The sequence below is a fragment of the Mesoplodon mirus genome (genome assembly GCF_964341445.2).
Source record: "Mesoplodon mirus genome assembly, chromosome: 1".
Classification (NCBI taxonomy): Eukaryota; Metazoa; Chordata; class Mammalia; order Artiodactyla; family Ziphiidae; genus Mesoplodon; species Mesoplodon mirus.
In genome coordinates, this window is record NC_138976.1 from 78,953,922 (window position 1) to 78,974,447 (window position 20,526).

At 39.0% G+C, this 20,526-nt stretch overlaps 2 protein-coding genes across 7 annotated transcripts in view; both read right to left on the minus strand.

Moving 5' to 3' along the window:
- Window positions 1-20,526, minus strand: part of TRPM3 (transient receptor potential cation channel subfamily M member 3) — a gene marked incomplete at its 5' end in the record, with an annotated part of 816,760 nt that overhangs the window by 475,422 nt on the left and 320,812 nt on the right. The gene's annotated exons all lie outside the window — the stretch shown is intronic.
- LOC309800267 (peroxisomal biogenesis factor 19-like) lies at window positions 8,061-10,019 on the minus strand. The gene has a single exon (XM_082614317.1). It carries the CDS (start codon window positions 10,008-10,010, stop codon window positions 9,111-9,113), a length of 900 nt encoding a protein of 299 aa, XP_082470443.1. The 5' UTR covers window positions 10,011-10,019; the 3' UTR covers window positions 8,061-9,110.

Sequence of the window (20,526 nt, forward strand, 5' to 3'; positions counted from 1 at the left end):
AAAGTCATGTTTCAACAATGATGTGAAAAAAAATAAAAAATAAGTGTAAAATTATGCCATAAAAATCATAGAATATTAGAATAAATGAGGTCTTGGAAGTTGTTTCATGTGCTTTCCACTTAATGCAGGAATTTATCCCTGTAATCACTGTCTTCAGCACTCTGTTGAAGATGATTAGGAACAGGAGCTCCCGTCTCACCAGCCAGGCCGTCTCAGGAGGTGTCCTGAGCATCTGCTGTGTGCAAGGCCAAATGGGGCACTCTAGAAAGGTTCATGGATAAAGCTGGCAAAGCACTCGTCCTCAAAGAACTTAAGGCTAAAGTCAAAGATAAGATCTCTACATTAATAAAGCACAGCACAAGGTCCTAAGGCAAGTGTTTTAGTGCTCTGGGAGTTACTGGAAGGAGATACCTCACTTGATGGCAGTGGTAAAGGCAATCAAGCAAGGTCTTGTGGAATAAATGGCATTTTAAGCTTTCAAGGATGGGTTGTATTTAGACATGTAAAGAGAATGGAGAAGCAGTGTAGACAGAAGTAACAGAATATGCCAATGGGTAACTGCTAAGAAGCCTTACCTTATCTGCAAACTGTCTTTCTGAAACATCCAACAACTATTCTATGCAGGGTAAGTATAATTCCATATCTGCGAGCCAGTTCTCACAAGCAGAATGGTACAAGCTGAATGTGTATCCCCAAAATTCATATGTTAAAACACTAATCCCAACGTGAGAGTATTTGGAGATGATGGCGTCTTTGGGAGGTTATTAGGTCATGAGAGTGAAGCCGTCATGATGGGATCAGTGCCCTTATATGAAGAGACATGAGAGAGCTTGCTTCCTCTCTCTCTGCTCTCTACCATGTGAGGACACAGAGAAAGGACAGCCATCTGGGAACCAGGAAAAGGATCCTCACCAGAACTCTGCTGGCACCCTGACCTCAGACCTCTAGCCTTTAGAACTGTAAGAAATAAACATCTGTTATTTAGGTCTCCTAGTCTATGGTAATTTGTTATAACAGCCTGAACGAAGACAGAGGCAAAGTCATCATGTCCCTTTTCCTCGATATGAACCTTCTCATCTGCCAATTTCCAGAATCATCACCATCTTGGCCATCTTCTATACCATGCCTTCATGTTTAGGAAGGTCTCCTCTAAAATATGCTTCCCAGGCTGCTACACTGCTCTTCCTGTTTGCCCCAAGCAGTACAGAAAGCAGGCTTTTCTTGCTATGGGTTGTTTCTGTTAGAAGGGGTTGAAGGCACAGGTTAAGTTATTATGTCTCAAACTGCACCAAATTTTAGGGCTGGCTTCACTACACTCACTCTGTGATCTTAGACAAGTTATTTAACTTCGCCAAGCCTGAGCATCTTCATTTGTAAAATGAGGATACCTACCTACTTTATGGGATTCCTGAGAAGATTAAGTGAGGATTAAAAGTATTTAGCATAATGTCAGGCATGTAGTGTTAGGTACTGTTAGTATTACAGTACCTAACTGTGCAATGATTTTAAAAGCTCCAGTAAAACTTTCAAATTATTGATTTATATCTATATATAGTAGGAATTTTTTAACACCCCCTCACCTCTTTCTTTTAACAAGTCATAAAAATTTACTTTTTTACTTTCTAAATAAATTTTTGCTTCATGGCTGTTGACCCTACCTTTTGACTCTGGCTTGATAAGAAACACCTTGAAATATCAAAACTTAAAAATGCTATGCTTGCCATTCCCTTGTAGACAGGACATCTCATTCTTTAGCATACTTGGCAGCTTTTATTACAAACCTTGTGTTGATTGTGGTAAAGGATAGATAAAGAAGGTCAATTTTCTCTTTGTGGCCTGTGTGACTGACATCTGTTGTTCCAGAATTCCTTTCACCCCACTTCTGGTAACTGAAACTCAAACTTCTGAGGAACCACCCCTCTCTCTGAGTCTCAGTCACTAGTCTTCTGCTGGAGAATCCACCCCAGTTCAGGGTTGGAGCGTGTAATGTAGGTGTAAGCTGGTCAGAGCATCACACTCCCCTTGCAACAATGGTTGGTTTGGATTTGCCATAGGATCTGATCACAGCCTTTGAAACATGATCACATTAAGTCCAAAACTGTTGTCGCCATCTTGAGCCACAAGAGAATGGAAATAACCCAGAGTAAGTGTAATAAAAGATGGAACAAGGGAAACCAAATACTAGCAACACTGTCTACATGAAGCCAAATAGCTCCTTGGATTTTCAGTTACAAGACCCAAAAAATTTACTTTGTGCTTTAAACTGGTTGGCATTGCATTTTCTGTGATTTTCAGCTCACAAAGAGCCACAACTGATACAAATGAAATCACTCGTTACATGTACTGCTAAAGAAAATCAAGGATATAAACCCTAGAAAAAGGCCAATTTCCAAGCATTTTCTAGTACTAGAAAGCCCCTGGGAAGAGGGAGTTTTGGCTAATGCAAACGGCAAGGATGTATCTGAGGGATAAAGAATTTTGTGTGGATTACCCAATTTAAAAATATCATAATAACCTTGATTTGTAGCTATCCAAGCATAAGCATGTATTATATATATCTCTATACATCTATACCTCTGTATCTGTACCACTTAACCATCAATCACGTCTATCTGTAGATAAAGATACTATCACATCAGTTTAGTATTTTTCATTCTGACAGATGGTAAATCTCTTTTAGAGATCATGTCCTACTTATCTGCAAGGTTCTAGCCCAAAATTTGACATAGGTATTCAATAAATGCTAAAATAAACTATCACATCACACAAATATGAAAAAAATCCCTGGACAAATGGATTGTTTTTGCAAATAGGAATCTATTTAGGTTAGGCCTAAATCATCTATATGGACAGAAGGAATGGCAGGGCTGCCAATGGCTGTGAAACTACAGCACCCCTTTAGCCCAGAGCACCATTCACATAGATTCACTGCACTGGGAATGGTGCCCTCTGGAGCTGTGCAGTGAAGCAACCTGAGCAAGCTTTTTAAATTATAGAAAATAAAATAACACTGATTATCTATCTTCACGATAAACATAAGGAGATAATGGATTTATTTAAATTTCAATGTGATTTCTCACAAATTTGTTCCCCTAATGGAACTAAGACTAACTTCTTCACTTACCAAGTATAGACTTTTCTGCTTTCCCTTAACATTTTATAAATTATAAAATAGACTCAATTTGAAATTTCAGGATCTGATTAGGAAGTTATCCACAAATAATGTCAGTATATTTCTTAAGACTGTAATACTGACTTAAGAATAACAAGGGCAAAATAAGTTTTCTACTTCTTTCTGCCCTGATTCTAAATTTCTGAATCTTTAACACCAATACAGAAGCATTTATTTGAATTGATAAAATCAATGTCCTCGGCTCCTTGAACGTTATTATAATGTATCTTTTACATTAAACGTTGTGATAAATTTAATATAAACATTAATTTATTTAAAAATATTTGGTTGCCTCCATTTGCCAAGCACTGTACTAGGTGCTAGGGATGTAAGAATGAAAAAAAAAAATAGACAAGGTTCTTATTGTTGTATAAAGCACCTCTGACAGACATTTAAGACTGGAAAATTGCATCTTCTTCCAGGCCTGCATATTCTCATTTTATTAGCTTGACTGCTTCTCTACTTCTCTTCCATTTCTAAGTATTATGCTTTATTTTTTTAGAGAACCCATAGTATTTCATGGAAGAGACAGAAGAGCAAAGCAAGAGGAATATAATAGGAGGAAATCAGTTAGTAGTTAACAGCACAGACCAGGTTCAAACCTCAGCTACCATTTCCTAGCAGCATGATATCTAATGCTCTAAGCTGTATGTAGAAAGAACGATCTTTTGTCACAGGTGTGCTGGGAAAATGAGAAAGATAAATGTATGAAAGGTAGTAAGCACCATGCCTGTCATACAGTAATTGTTCTGTGATACATTAGGTGTTGCTATCAAGGCACATTCTAAAAATCAAACTTTGCCTCTGGTTTAATTATATATATTGTTAAAGAAAAAAAATCCATCCTCATAAAGAAGATGTGATATATATATATATATATATATATATATACATACAATGGAATACTACTCAGCCATAAAAAGGAATGAAATAATGCCATTTGCAGCAACATGGATGAACCTAGAGATTATCACACTAAGTGAAGGAAAGTAGAAAGAGAAAGACAAACACCATATATCACTTATATGTGGAAACTAAAATATGACACAAATGAACTTATCTATGAAACAGAAGCACACTCACAGGCATAGAGAAGAGACATGTTGTTTCCAAGGGGGAAGGGATGGAGTGGGAGGTTGGGGTTAGGAGGTGCAAACTATTATATGTAGAATGGATAAACAACAAGGTCTTTCTGTATAGCACAGGGAACTATATTCAGTATCTGGTGATAAACCATAATGGAAAAGAATATAAAAAAGAATATGTGTGTGTGTGTGTGTGTGAGAGTGTGTATATATATATATATATATATATATATATATATATATAACTGAATCACTTTGGTGTACCCCAGAAATTAACACAACACTGTAAATCAACTATATTTCAAAAAAAAAAGAGAAAAATCCATCCTCAGAATAGAACATAGACTTGCAACTCAGTAATGTAACATTGATCTCAATGGATATAGTCAGGGTTTACAGGGAGGACCAGGAAAAGGACAGCCATAAAACTCTCAAGTTTCGGAAGTATTCACAGCTCCAGCCAGGAAGGTCCTAAGTCCTCTTAGCATACTTCATCCAAAACAACTACTCCATATTCAAAAGAGGAACTATATCATCCCTACAGATGAGAATCTACAAAATGGACTGTAATCCAAGCCCTGGGAAATGCCTTGGCTTTTATCTGGAGTAGGGCTCAAAGGACATATTACTTTTTCCTTTTTTGCTTCTTGGACTGAGTTTCTGATTACATTTGGCTGTTAAAATTCATGTGAACAAAAACTCTCCTATTTTCACTAACAAAAGATTTGCTTATTAAATGAGTACAGAAGGGGTCAAACTGACTCCATCATCGTGTATAAGAGATAGAACCATTTTCCAGATTCCCTTCTTTTTCTTCTCTCATAAAAGAACATGGAATTGGAGGGAGGTGTGATGTGGGGCACGAAGGGAGAACACTTTATTTATGTTCTTGGACTGTTTCTTATAAGTTCTTAACCACAAATTAAAACAAGCAGAAGACAAAAGTAACTCTCCCAATGCAGGAGAATGAGAATTTTCCATTTAAGTTTATTCTCTTCTAATAGTTATGAGGATATTTTCACTGCTCACTTAGACAGCTGCCAGAGATATGGAATGGACACCTGAGATTTTCATTAGCATAACTTCTCAAGGAATTACAATTCTCCTCTTCCGTTTTCAGATAGATCAGTCATAAAAATTAAAGTGGGCCTATGTTTTTCTTTTCTGGAGACCACCATGGCTTTATCCAGTTAAGAGTTTTAAAAAAGGTATTTATCCAAGCAGGATAACTTTCCAAGATTAGCTTTCTTGATTCTGGAGGACCAAATCTGATTTTAAGTCAAGTTAATGTTTCAAAAATAAGTTCATTTGCTCCAATCTAAAAATAGATCGGTGGTTTGAAAAAAAATGTAAATTCCAAATAATGTTATAAATGCTATGCTTCTATCAGAATCAAAACATCAGAGTGTGGTAAACTCTTATTGCAATTGATTTTTAGATATAATTGCTTTTCTCTTTCTTTACTAAAAATTGATGGAACTACCCTGCTAGGATCTAAAGGAAGACAACAGTCATATCCATGGTCAAATTTCTAACTGAAAATCATTAGCAGAACCTCAGTCAGGAAACCTGTGAAAAAGCAAAGACTACATACTACATTACCTCTGGGCTCTATGGAACTCTTCCAGAGGTTAAGAGTGAAAACGGGACCCAGTAGATGAGAAGCTTGCAGGATTTCCCACTGATTGTTGGACCCCCCTGTGTGCACACACACCCGATTAAATAAAATGGAGAAGGAGTGCAGGAACCCACAATGGCAGTGGCAGATTTTATTTACCTGGAGTGCTGCAATCATTATCTGTAAAAAGAACAGTCCTTCATAACTAAATGCTAAATTTCAAATCAGCTGGTGGTCAACTTAATTTGTTTCTGGAGTTTCTGTGAGTGAACTCTCTGGAACTATTAGAGAGGAAATACAAATTTAGAATTTAAACATAATCAGACTTTGTCTCTAGAAGAGAGGCTGGAGTAATGTTTGGTTATACCATCTGAGTCACCTCACTGATCACATATATCGTTTTGTCTCAAAACAGCTGGGACCTCAAAGAAAGAGATGGGAGTGGGGATGGGGGGTGGGGACCAACTCCTGTGACCTATTTGGCCAGAGCCCAGGGAACATTTGCAATTTCTATGTCCTTCCTGACTCTGGCAGCTTTTATGGTGTGCTGTCAAAAAGACTCCAAGCATGGATTTGCTTTACAATGTTTGGTTGTTCCTTTTTATAAAAGGCCTCCAAGCTCATTTAAAAATTTGAAAAACCCAGAAAATATATAAGAAAATATAAATTTTCTGTAATTCTGTCATATAGTAATATTATGAACACTTTCAGATATACATACATATACAACTGGCCAACACTTTTTGTACACACAGCCACATACGTATACAAATGTATACATGGTGTAAATGAGGGTATGTTTAATTTGTATGTCTGTATGGTATTTGTTTATACTTAGTATTATGGACACAAAATAAATTTATATATATATACTTTTTAGTTTCTTGGTTCCAAAATTTTCTGAGCTTAAAAAACACCACGGAGAACTTTCTGACTCTTCTAACGCTGTATTCTCTTTATTCTCAATGCCACCACTGAATATCTCCTAGAAGCAAATATACACCCCATAGGAAAATCAAATTTCCCATTATTCAAGCTTGTGTGCCTCTGCATTTTAGGGCCTAAAAGGAAAAGAGGTCAAAGTGCCCAAAGGTGCCATATATAAAGGAAATGATTATCCCAACATAACAGGTGACAAAATAACCATTTATGGTTTTGAAAGACATTACTGATAGATAAAATACTTCCAGCTTCATCCAAACCAACAGATGCTGGGGCCAAGGAGTATTCTGGATATACCAGCAGCTGCCAAGTATCACAGATGGCATGAAGTTAGAGATGAAGGGAAAGGAAGGGGCATATGATTAAATCAGTCCAGGAAGGGAAAGATGCAGAGAAGATAGCTCCTCAAACCATCCAGGACTCTCATGAGCATTCTTCTATAAAGAGGAAGAAAAGAAAATGCAAAAATTCACCCAATACCAGCATGGCCTCTTTGATTTGTGCTCAGGCCATAAGCGTTTCATTGTGTAATGATCGCTCTGTAGTCAACACTGGAATATCTGTAATATGTTTACTTAACTCCTATTAGCCCCTTTAATAGGGCCACGGATCATGCAGATGTCCTCACTCTACTAACACAATCCCAAACCAAAAAGTAATGAAAAAGAATAAAAGCAACAACTAAAACAACGGGGTAGAAATCAACAGTTCTCAGTGAACCGAGTGGCAACTCAACACTAATTGATTTAGCGTGTAGGAGTTAAGGAAGTCTGTTTTCACATCATCAGTTAGCTAGCAACCGCTAAAGAGAGACAAAGGAGCAGATATATGTGGGGAAACAAACCAAGCAGGCTGCCTGGTTGTTCATACTGGTGTTTTCTGGTTTAATGCAATCACTCTCATATATATTCAGCTCACTCACACTTTTCATAATGCTAGTAAGTAATGGACATATGCAGTGGTGAATACCCCGTCACTCAAACTTTGTTACACAGATTCTTATGGCAGGAGATCCTGGGAACATTACTTAGGCTCTCTGGACCACAGATTAAAGGATAAAATTGAACCAGATGACCAGTTACATTCCTCTCAGCTCTAGAATTCTACATAATGCCTATTCCCCTGACCACAATGGCCTGGAAGTTGTAAATGTATGGATATAATTTAGCTCAGTTCTCTGTCTCTAACGACAACCAAAGGATTTCTTTTTTTTTTTTTTCCCCTCACTCAGAATATTTATTAGTCAGGAAAAAGGACCCAGGCTGCATCCCACCCCCCCCCTTTCCCAAGCTACCTCCCTGAATCAATGAACAGGATTCAAAGGAATCAGCTGTCTCAAATAAGCCAAAATGTATCTGGGGAAGAACAGTAATTCATTTCCTAGACCTGACACTATAATTATATATGTTTGCCAGGGAGATAGGGGGGCCAGTGAGGGTGGTGGATGGACTAGATGAGGGGAAACAGGATGGGCCCTTCTTTGTCACAGTTTGGGCTCAGAGAAGGGTTGGAATAAAGAGGTATTTAAAATAGAGAGATGAGAGGAGAGGCAGGGGGTAAAGGAAGGTCAAGGGCTGAGTTCACCCATATCACATAGCATTATAGAAAGAACAGGGCAGCTACTTGAGTTCTCAGGCTGGAACAGGGAATTGAGGACTCTGTACCTGGAGAGAGGAGAATCCCAGGGCTTCTCTTTCAACCTACTGTGAAAGAGTAGCATTTTTAGATGCAAGAGCCCCCCCACTTACTTTCCCTTCAGAGAATTCAGAACAGTCTGAAGGCAAGAGGGTGTGGTGACAGACCTAAGCCCCCAGCCCAGGCTAAGTTTCTCCCCATTCATTCCCACAGGTGCTGCCCAAGAGAACTATAGAAATATAGAGTCCTAGGACTCTGTCCCTGCTCCCCAGGTCCAAGACAGGGAGTAGAGACAAGGCACGAAGACCCTGGGTACAAAAGTGAACTCAGTGTGGCCCTGTATAACATTATTTTGGGAGAGGAAAGAAGGTGCATGCTCCCAAAGGGACACCTTCCTTCACCTGGTAGGTAGCTGGGCCTTTGCTAGCAGCAGAAACCACAATGGAAGGGGTTCACAGAAATGATCTGCAGAACAGACCTTACTCCTAGAAGTACAGAGAGAAAGCCTCAGCTGATATGGCACAATCCTGGGTGGGATGGCAGATGGCAGTGGGCAGACCACTCCTGTAGGCGACACTCCTGCCTCAGCTCCCAGTGGTTCTGCTGACTCCAGACGTTCCCCCACGGCTGGGAATCAGGGAAGAAAGCATGTTGTGTTTCACATGATCAGACACTGTTCGCCATTGGCACCTGGTGGGCCCGAGAGATTGAGGGCATCCAGGTTAAAGTTGAGGCCAGGAGGCATCTCCCCAGCAAGCTCTTTTGGAGGATGGCCCAAATCCTGTAGCTGCTGCATGAGGTCCAGCACCACCTCAAAACGAGCCTTTTGAGTGGCCTCACTATCTGTGGGGGTTTCTGCCTCAAACTGCTCACATATTTTGTCCATGACACTGTGTTGTTCCTGATATTTTTCAAACTGCTCTGGAGGTAGAGATTCTCGGTGAGTCTGCAACCATTCTGGATACTTTTCTGTGATCTCCTTCAGTGACGGGTACAGCACATCCTTGGACAGGAGGTTCTGCATGATACTCTGCATGATGGGGAGGATGGTCCCTTCCCCGTCTCCTTTGTCCATGCCCAGCCCTTCCATGGCCTTGGTCAGCTCCTCTTCTGACATGCCAGAGTTCCTAAGGTCAGTGGCATTCTTGGCTAGTCCACTTAATGTCTCCTTTAGGCAAGAAGTGAATTCTTGTTGGGAAGTCGCATCACTGCCTACTCTCCCAGCAGCCTCTGAGAGCTTTTGGAACTGCTCTACCAGGTGGGGCTCTTCCTCAGCCAACTCCTTCATTGCTTTCTCAAACTCTGCAGTGGCTTGGGAAGCCAGCTCGCTGTCAAACAGTTCCTGGAAAAACTTCTCTTGGGAGGCGAAGAGGGCATCTTTGGCAGTGTCTCCCGGCGATCTCTTCTGGGACCCTGAAGCATCAGGGGCCGTGGTGGTAGGAGGGGGTGCTGGAGAGGGTTTGGCCTTATCGAAATCATCAAGAGCACTTTCCAGAAGCTCTTCCAATTCCCGGTCGGCTTCAGCCCCAACACCACCATCCTCCTCAGCCACGGGCATCTTGCCACCTCCCCCAAAGGATTTCTAATCCTCCTCAAGTCTTATCCAAAGATGTCTTGGACTCCCCTGGAGATTGCAGTGGCCAGATGAAACCTATGATGGCATCTCACAAGTGTCACCACCTCCAGACCTACCATTCAGGAAGTGATATCCATGCCTCCCTGGGCATCCCTACTTCCTTCTCTCCCAGAGCTGTCAGAGTGGTGCTGCTGCAGGCACCAGGCTGGGCTGCTCAGCTGAGGGGGGAAAGTGCTGTTCCCTATTCCTTAGGCCTCATGCCATGACACTGAAGCCAAAGCAATGTTAGCTGCTACTTCCAATATCTCAGGCGCTTTATAGAAAAGAACTCTCCCATCTCCCCACTATATTTAATTCATAATCCCTGTCTCCTGAAATGCACAGGGTAGGTACAATGCTGTATACCACAACCAACCCTCCTCTCTGGTGTGGGGTCTTTTCAATGATCCAAGCGTATGTATGACTGTACCTCTAGATGAGTTCTTTCCTAAAAAGCCTGGGGCAAGCCCACTGTACCCATTACATACATGCCAGGATAGAAAATGCAACTGGACTCCAGGAGATCCATGCTATATTTGTCTTATGACTCTAAGCTCCCTTTCCTTCATTCAACATCAAATAGTAATCATTAATACTTATTGAACATTTACTATGTGTAAAGCCTTAAGTAAGTGCTTTATGTGCATTACTTTATTTAATGTTAATAACAACCCTAGGAAGGAGGTATCATCTGTTTACTTTACAGATGAGGAAACTGAGGTTTAAAGAGATTAAGTAATTTATCCAAAGTTTCTAGTGACTGAGATGAGATTTGGACCCAAGCAATGCCTATGATATCCTGCATCCCTGTTGATGTATATTGAGCCTATTACGTGCTGGACAGTGCACTGTAGCCTCGTCCATTATTTTTAACACTGGAAGAAGTTTTATGTGCCTTTATTTTAGAAGTTTTACCTGACATACCAGAGCCTCAGATCTTATTGGCCACACTTCAAGGGACTGGTATATTTCTATGTTTCATCCTGTTTTATAAAAATTAATTCCTTTCTGACTTCCAATTCCTAAGTTTCATATCCTAAATTTTAACTTCTTTAACTTCTTTGATTAACACATCAGTTAACAAGCAGCCAACTGACTACAAGAATCCAAGCATTTTGCTAGCCACTGAAGGAAATTCAAATCTTGAATGTGAAGGAAATTCATATTCAAGTCTTCATGCTTAATGAATATATAATCCATAGAGCAAGATCCACATAAGCGTAAGAAAATAAGAAACCACTGGAAAATTAAAAGCAAAGGATATTCAAGACTCCAGCTTCACTCCCTTACCATCAGGAAGCAGTGACCTCTGGAGGCAGAGTCCCAAAGTTCAAGTCCTAGTTCAGCTACAACTGTTCCCTATGTCCAGATCACTATAAGGTTAAGTTTTGTTTCCTTAACTACAAATGACCAAAATACTACCCCCCACTACGCACAGTGTAGGCTTATGAGTAAGGATTAAATGAAATAATGTATGTAAAGTACATAACATGACACCTGGCACACAGCGATCATTTCCTAAATCTTTACTACAATTATCTTAGATGATTAGATCTTTTAAGAGTTTCCAACTTCCTTTTATTCTCCATCAAAATTTTTGTACCTTGAGCCAATCCTTTTTTATGTCTTAGAAGATGAAGTGTCTTTACTCACCCATTGATTTATTCAACAAATATTTATTGTGTGTCCACTGTTAAGACTTCTCAGCTCCAAGGAAAACTCCTGGCCTCTGATACCGACTAGTCTTTTCTTCTTAAATCATGCTTGAATTCTAAATCTTTTCTTTTCTTGCTTTATGTCATGTTTCTAAAAGCTAAATATACCTTTCTTTTGGGACCATGTAACCACCTGAAGCCAACTCAATGTGTTTCCTCTCCTCCACTGCTTATCTTCTTGAAGTAGTATACCCACTGCCTCTACTTCCCACTTGTTCATTTACTAATCCATTCAGGAAACATACAAGCATCTGTGACTTCAGTGTAGGTGTTGTGCAATGAAACATGAACAAGGTATGGTCTCTGCTCTTGAGATGGTTGTGGGTATTTTGCTCCTTGAACACCCTGCCATAGATTCTGACTGAGTCACCCTGAACCCTCCAAATCGCTCAACCCAAGCGTCTTTTCTTAGTCCTCACTGACATCCTTCTTCCAAGGGTGCTGATGTAAGAAAACTGCTGAAGCAGTCTCAAACAATTGCTAAGACTGTTTCTAATGTCTGAAGGGAGGGCTGAATTGTGTGTGTATGTGTAACTGAGACAGATATAGAGGAGAAAAGTGGAGAACACAGGTAGCAAGGGATAAGTAATTCCCAAGGAATTAGCTCAAACTCAGTTAAGAAAATCTAAAAATTGGTGCAGGGCTATACTGTCAAAGATGAATATTGTAAAACACTTGTTTCATCAAAAGCAATTTGTATAGGAAATACAATTATTTTCTTCACGGTAATGAAGGCCCAAGACATTACTTTCTATGAGAGAGAGAAGACTGTAAATGCACTCTCTGCAGGCATTCTGACCCAGTTTAGTGACTAGTTTAATATCCAAAGGGTAGATGTGTCCTCTTCACTTTAGGAAGTTTGCTGTTCAAAGACAATTTAGGTCACTAGCTCCTGTGGCAGCATTTCCCCTGTGAGAAAGGCACATTTAAGCACCCATCTCTTGTATTATTGATAACAAAACTGGTTAAAAGCCTGTGAAGCCCAACAGCTTTCTCTCTGGGCCTTTCATAAGAAGCAATTAAATCAAGACTCCAGCTTTCTTTTTAGGGGGATATGTGTGTGTTTTGAGCCAAAATCTGTGAAAGTGGAGTTCTAGTATAAATTTTTCTTTTCAAATGTATTTCAAGCACCCTCTCCATGCCAAAGCAAAATCAGAAATGACATTACTGATTTATTAAGCTTTTGGTTCATAACCTGAACATTTTTGTCTTGGTAGTGAGTGGAATGTGTCCTTTCAAAGGTAAAGCAAAACAAGCACCTTCCCTTCTGCTCCCAACTCTCATCCCATGAGGTAAGAGAACCACCTATCCTTGAGTCAACCACATTACTTCTATGCCGGTCTAGCTCTACTTCGGATTTCTCAGCGCTGGGAAATAATTTTTATTCAATACTGTATTCCTAGTGCCTAGTTCAGACTCTGCCACACAGCTGATTTCTGTGAATATTTGTTGAATACATTTTCCCCTAAGAACATTTTAGAAACAAGTTCAGATGTAAAATCCAAGCTACTGAACACTGCACATGAATACCTTCTCATTTCCTGCCCTAGTTCCTTCTGCAATGCCTCCTTTTCCCTCCAGCCCACTTTGCTCAGCTACACTGATCAACTTCAAATCACCACACATGCCATGCTCACTCACACCACGATGCTTTTCCATATATTATTTTCTCCACCCGGAATGTCCTTGCCCTCCATAAAAGATGTTGAAATCAACTTTTAAGATTCATATGAGCCCAATATAACCCATTTTTGATGCCTTTTTCTTCAGGAAAAATTAGCTATTTTGCACAGTGTTCTCTTTTAATACATGGAACATTTTTCTATTATATTTTTTATTAGAAAGCATTATGGTTAGTTGTTCATGTGGATTTCTCCCATAAGTTGTTCAGATCCTAGAATGTATAGAGTATGTCATTTTCATCTTCATATTGCTTACACTTAGCATGGAGCATGGAACATAGGAAATGCTCAACAATATTTACTGAATTGACTTGAAATTATGAGAACAGCACATATGCTTTGCCCCTTCTGACAAACTAGGACATTTCTCCCCCTCCCAATATTTGTGTTTTAACAGAATTCTGAGGTATAACTAAAAAAATTTTAAAACTAGCCAAAGAAGATTTTAGTTTTAAGCAAAGATATTATTACCTCAAATCCTCTTTGATGTAAGAAGAATGTAAGTATGTAAAGAGGATAACAGCTTTGGTCATTTAAAAATACCTATCCCTAATAAATCACATGCTGAATTGCACTGTTTGAAGTTTTCTCAAACACTTGTATTATTTTTTCCATTGAATCTTGATTGTAACCAATGTAAATACCTCTATTAAATTTTATTACAAAATGAGAATTACTAAAAAGAAAAAGTGAAATAGGAACCTTAGAACAAACTGCTGAGTATCTTCTCTCTTATCACCTGAGTATCCTATGAAAACTAGTCTTTCAAGCTGCTGAGGTCAAAATATGGTTATTTGAGAAGGCTTCCAAATAAAGTGAGATTTCAGAAGTCAAAGTTGAATAAAAAATTATGAAATTCTGGCACAGTCATTTGTGTCACTGTAATCTTTGATATTTATTTACAGGGACCTCAAAACAAACTAAAAACAAAACCAAAAACAAAAGCCTGCCCCAAACACAAAGATCTTTCTAACTGCAGAGTCCTGGAAGCTGTTAAGTCTTCAAAAGCACCTGACATGGTCTAAATGTAACTGATTAAGGAACTAGATGTGATGGGCTGGGAAAATAGAGTACACTCAGAAAGATAGTCTTTTCTTCTCTTCAGCTCCATGAAATGTAACTATAATCACTATACAAGTTTGTATTTCCAGCACTCAGTATGACATCTGATGTGTAGGAGGCACCTGACAAGTTTGGTGGAAGCAGTGACTACATCACTCAACTAATGACATCCTATGCCCTCTTCCTGAAACGTGGACACTCTCCATCCAAACCAAGCTGCGTGGAATAACTATAGCTCAGAATAATCAGACCCATTTAGCAACTCTTCAAGGGTGACCATCACTACTAATTCTGAGACATCCCTAGTGGCACAGCCAACACTGTATGAAACTTCCTCATGTTGACTTCAGATGGGTAGATCTATAGCCTACCACATCCTGACTTTCCTTAAAAACCACAAACTAATTGGTTGTTATTTACAATTTGTAGCACTATGTTTCAAAACAGCAAAAACATACTGAGTGCCTCTCATATGCCAAGCACTATTCTCAGTACTTGAGAGTATACAACACAATGTGTATAATGTGTATGATTCATTTATTTCTTCCAACTACATTGCAAAGTAATTAATATTATAACTATCCCTGCTTTATTTAATGTCTTTTAATCATAAATTCCTTGCCTGAAAACTGGAGATAATAATACCTCATTAAAGATTAAATGACAAGATATAAATCATGCATCATGGTTTCTAGCCACAATAACTCAATAAAAATTAATTTTCCTCTCCTTTCCCTAGGTTTATCCATATGTTTTTTGCTATTGTTATTATTTTTTTAATATGTTTACATGTGAAATTTAACATCACATTACTCAGCAGGGAGATGAAAACTATGATGCAGTAAGATACAACTATACACCCAACAGAAAGGCTAAACTTAAAAGAAAGACAGACAATGCTAATTTTGGTGAGAATATGCAGCAACTGAAACTCCCATATATTGTGTAAAAGGGAGTATAAAATGGTATGGCCATTTTGAAAAACTCTTTGGCAGTTTCTACTAAGGTCAAATATATGCCTACGCTATAACCCAGCAACTCCAATCTTAGTATATAGCCAACACAAATGAGTGCATAGGTTCACAAGAATGTTTACAGCATCTTTATCCATAGGAACTCAAAGTGGGAAAGAACCCAAGTGTCCATTAACAAGAAAAAGGATAACCAGTTATAGTTTTCATACAATGTGATATTACACAGAATGACAGACAAAACAAAATAGATGAATCTCAGAAACACTATGTTGAGTGGAAGAAAGCAGACACAAGAGTACACACTGTATGATTCCACTTATGCAAAATTCTAAGTCAGGCAAAACTAATATAGAATGATAAAACCTTGACAGTGGTTACCTTGGGTAGTGCTGGTTGTAATGGTATTAACTGGGAAAGAGCACCAAGAACTCTTTAGAGTGATGTAAACTAATATGCCTTGATAAGGGTAGTGCTCATACAGGTGATTACATTTCCAAAAAATTATTGAGCTTAGAATGAAAACTCATGAATTTTACTGGATGTAAGTTTACCTCAACTTTAGAAAGTCTTCTTGATGATGTTTAACTGTTCACTTGAGTAGTTCACCTGGTAGAGGCTTTTACAGGATGATGGAGGATGACTGAAATCCCAGAGAAGTCAGTTCAGATTTAAACAGTCTTGATGTCCAGAGTTCACCTGTTTGCTAAATGGGGACACATCTGAAGGCACACCTACTCCCTCTACTCAGTGATATGCCATTATTGACAACTACACAGCAAGCTCATTATCCCCTGTGCCTAACATTTTATAGCTGTCCAGAGCAAAAGAAAGATGTTCTGTGTCATAGCTTTTGTTTACTATAATTTTCATAAGGCCATTATCACTCTGGATGAAGACATTTTAGCATGTATAAAACAGGACAAAACATTTCTCTATGATGAGGCAAAGTGAGTTTGCCAGGGGCACAAAAAAAAAGGAAGAAGGAGAAGAAAAATGAAGAGCTCTCCTACAGTGTAACACTCTTAATAGAGCATCCTGCAGCTGCTGAACAATTCCTACATTTAATGATTAATGAATCTGAGTTCACCTCTGCATTTGCGCAGCTGGGGGCAGTGGTACTATCTACAGAGCTTCTCTGAGGTAGAGGGTGAGGAGGTGGCAGCTTGCACTTCAATGTGAGCAGCCTAAACTGGGCAGACTGTCAAGTGAGTACGAGCTGTACACGCCAGAGCAATATAAATACACCCCACACCCACCACCAGAAGTAGTCCCTTAGCTACATGGCACTCTTTTTGGCCCATTTCTCTCCATGACAATCCCTTTACACTTGATACTTCAGCTTCCCTCATGAGAGTGCTCTCCATGGGGTATACTCTCCAGGATCGCCTTGCCTTTGTAACATGCCACTCTATTTATCTGGAATATTCTTTCCACCTAACTTCCCATAGGTATCTCTTTCAATATTCAGTTCAGGAGTTACCTTTTCTAGTACCTTCCAGGCTATTATTTGGTGCCCCTTATCTATGTTCACCAATTATCAAACCACAGTATCCCTTCCAATTTGCTTGTCTGTCTCCCTAACTTCATTTTACCTCCTTTTGATGGGGAGCCTATTATTCTTCATCTCTGAATTTCTAATACCTTTGCGCATTTCTGACACATAGCAATAGATAATTGTAGAATGAATAAGAGTGTGAAGAATGAATAAATGAATGGGGAGAAAAGCTAATTTTATATTCCTGTTTTGATTTGTGAATTGCTTGCTGTACACCTAGAAACAAAACAATACTCACTTTGACAGCATTAAAAATCTATGAACTTTTCCCCTTCAAATGAACACTGAGGAAAATAGGAATATCCTGATTAAAACACTAATCTCTCAGACTGAATTCCTTTAGCATGGTTAATTTTTTAAAAACATAAAACTTTTCTCATATTTAGTTCACCATCACGTTACTACTTCTAAACAATGTGCTATTTTGCTTTTCTCAGGGATATACATTTGGGATGGTGCAATTTCATTCAGTGAGAAGAGCTGACAAACCCCATTAAAAGCTCCATAGGACCTTTCAGCAGTGGTGAAACCATGAAAAAATGGGAGAACTCAAGGAGGCATTTAAGGGACATTGGAGCCCATCATGCCATCTTGTAGTGGACTCTAAAAAGCATTTCTTCTTGATTCTAATGGAGGAGAGCCTACTATTTTCCCTGGTTCTCTAACCCCCTTCCTCAGAAATATTGTCTTTCTAGTACACATAAAATCAGGTTCTATAATTGGAATCCATTTCCTCCTGTTACATATTAGTGAAAAGGTGCAGACTGTTTATCTGCACTTGCAGAATGAAATTTTAGTTTTGGATTACTTGCTGTAACTTTTGGGCCTGGATGACTTCCAGAAACATTAAGCTATTGTGTGTGTAGGGGATTCATGCTAATTGAATTAGTGAAGCGTTGTGCCTATATCCTTGCTAAGAGAATCTGCCCCTGCCCACATCACCTACTAGAAGAATGTGTCTAGGTGGCCATATTTATATCAGGTGATTCAATTTCCTTGACCAAAGATATGTAGGCAAGGATGGATATCTGACCAAACCTGAGTCAGGGAGATTCCTTAGGAGAATGGGAGAGACAAATTGGTAAGATGTAAGGAATGCAACAGGAAGATCATATAGAACTGCACACTGTGGCAAGTATGAGAGAAATATAGAGTGACAGAGGAAGCTAGTCTACAAAGAAAAATGGGAATACAGAATAGATGGGCTAAGAGAAGCCAAAATGAGAGATTCTAGGGCCCCATCACAGTGAAGCTTGGGTCCCTGTGTTGTCTGGATGTATTTCCATTCCAGTTGCTAGATATCCCAGAGATTAGCCTTAGAAGAAAATCTTTATTTAAGTTAGCATGAGTGGATTTCTGTTATTTGCAAGCAAAGTACAGTTGACCCTTGAACAATAATACAGAAGTTAGGGGCAATGACTCTCCACACAGTTGAAAATCCACAAGTAACTTTAAAGCCAGCCGTCTATATCCACAGTTCCACATCTCTGAATTCAACCAACCTCAGATCATGTAGTACTGCAGTACATATTTACTGAAAAAAAAATCCACATATAAATGGACCTTCACAGTTCAAGCTCATGTTGTTACATCTAAAATAATAACTTTAACTGTAACAGTGATCTATGCAATGGCCAATTTTATGTGTCAACTTGTCTAGGCCACCGTGCTCTGATATTTGGCCGAACATTATTGTGGATATTTCTGTAAGGGTGTGTTTGGCTGAGACTTACATTTAAATCAGTGCTATTTGAGTAAAGCAGATTGCCCCCCATAATGTGAGTGGGCTTCATGTAGTTGGTTTAAGGCCTGAATAGAACAAAAGGCTGACCCTCCCCCAAACAGGACGGAATACTCCAAAAGACTGACTTTGAAAATCATCGGCAACATCAGTGATTCCTGGTTCTACAGAAGACTGCCTTTGGAATAAAACTGCAGGCCTTTCCTGAGTCTCCAGCCTGCCAGTGTCCAGCATCAGATTTTGGACTTGCCAAGCTTCCACAATCATGTAAGCCAATTCCTTAAAATAAATCTTTTTATTCACACACACACACACACACACACACACACATTCTGTTTCTTTGGAGAACCCTAACTAATACAACCTACAATAACTACGAAGTGTAATTAGCTGCATTTGAATAGTATGTATTACCTAAACCCAAATTATTACAAAAGACATCTTGAATTTTGTTCATTTGCACTGCACCATTTCTGTTTTATTAGGCTGGAAGGGAGGAACTCATATTAACTGAATACTGGCTATAGAGTAGGCCAACACCAAACATATTAATTTATGAACATAAAGCAATATTTTTATTTAATTTATAATTAAGGAAATTAAAATTTGGAGAAGTTTTCCTATTTTGTCAATGATCATTTTGAGAATATGCCATTTAATTATTTTGGTAGCAAGTACCCAAATGATCCGCTTGTGTGTATTACCAATGCACAAGTAACGCTATCATCTAGCTGGGTTTCAGATGCAGAGAGAGTGAAGGTGGTGGGGATGGGGCAGATGTAAGAAGCACGCAACAGAGGGAATTCTGAGCTCGGGAACAGCAAAGTCCAATGATGTGGGTAACCTAGGTGGGTCAATTCTTCAGCTCGAAAGAGGGATAGCCGTGTTTTCTATACTTGTGTCACAGGGTTGCTATGAAGTTCAGTTTGTTTGATGTAAAGTAAAGAACTCTGTAAACTGAAAAGGGCTTTTTAATGTTGTTTTAATATCATTTCACTTGTAGTCTCTGTACCTTTCAAAATAGTTTGTGAATAATGACATCTTCTGAAGGACAGAGACATTCAGATTGCTGGAGATAGAAAACAAGCATTCCCTACTAACATTTACAAAATGTGAGCTACAACACGAGACAGTAAGTCTACTCCACACCGCTCTCCAGTGAGCATGAGATAACATTATTATAATAAATGATTTACTCTCAGCTCTTTCAAATATCAAACTAATTTTAAAATAAATAGGAGCATGAAATGGCTTTCTATTATTATGAATTAATCCAAGAATATTAGAGCTATAAGGGAACTTAACAATAATCTCATGATTGGTAAACTGCACTCCACAGGCCAACTACCACCTGCCCTCTGTTTGTGTATAGCCAATAAACTAACGATAGTTTTTACATTTAAAACTGGTTGAAAAAATGAAAATGAGAATAATATTTCATGACATGTGATAATTACATGAAATTCAAATTTCAATCTGTCTTAGTCTGTTCAGGCTGTTATAACAAAATACCACAGACTGGGCAGGTTATAAACAGCAGAAATTTATTGCCCACAATTCTGGAGGCTGGAAGCTCAAGATCAGGGTTCTACCGTGGTCAGGGGTAGGGCCCTCTTCTAGGGCACAGACTTCTCTTTGCTGGAAGGGGATAGCGAGCTCTCTGGAGCCTCTTTTACAAGGCACCAGTACCATTCATAAGGTTTCCACACTCATGACTGAAGTACCTCCCG

Excerpts from the sequence above, each read along its gene's own strand:
- LOC309800267 (XM_082614317.1), bottom strand. The coding sequence starts at position 10,010 with ATGCCCGTGGCTGAGGAGGATGGTGGTGTTGGGGCTGAAGCCGACCGG.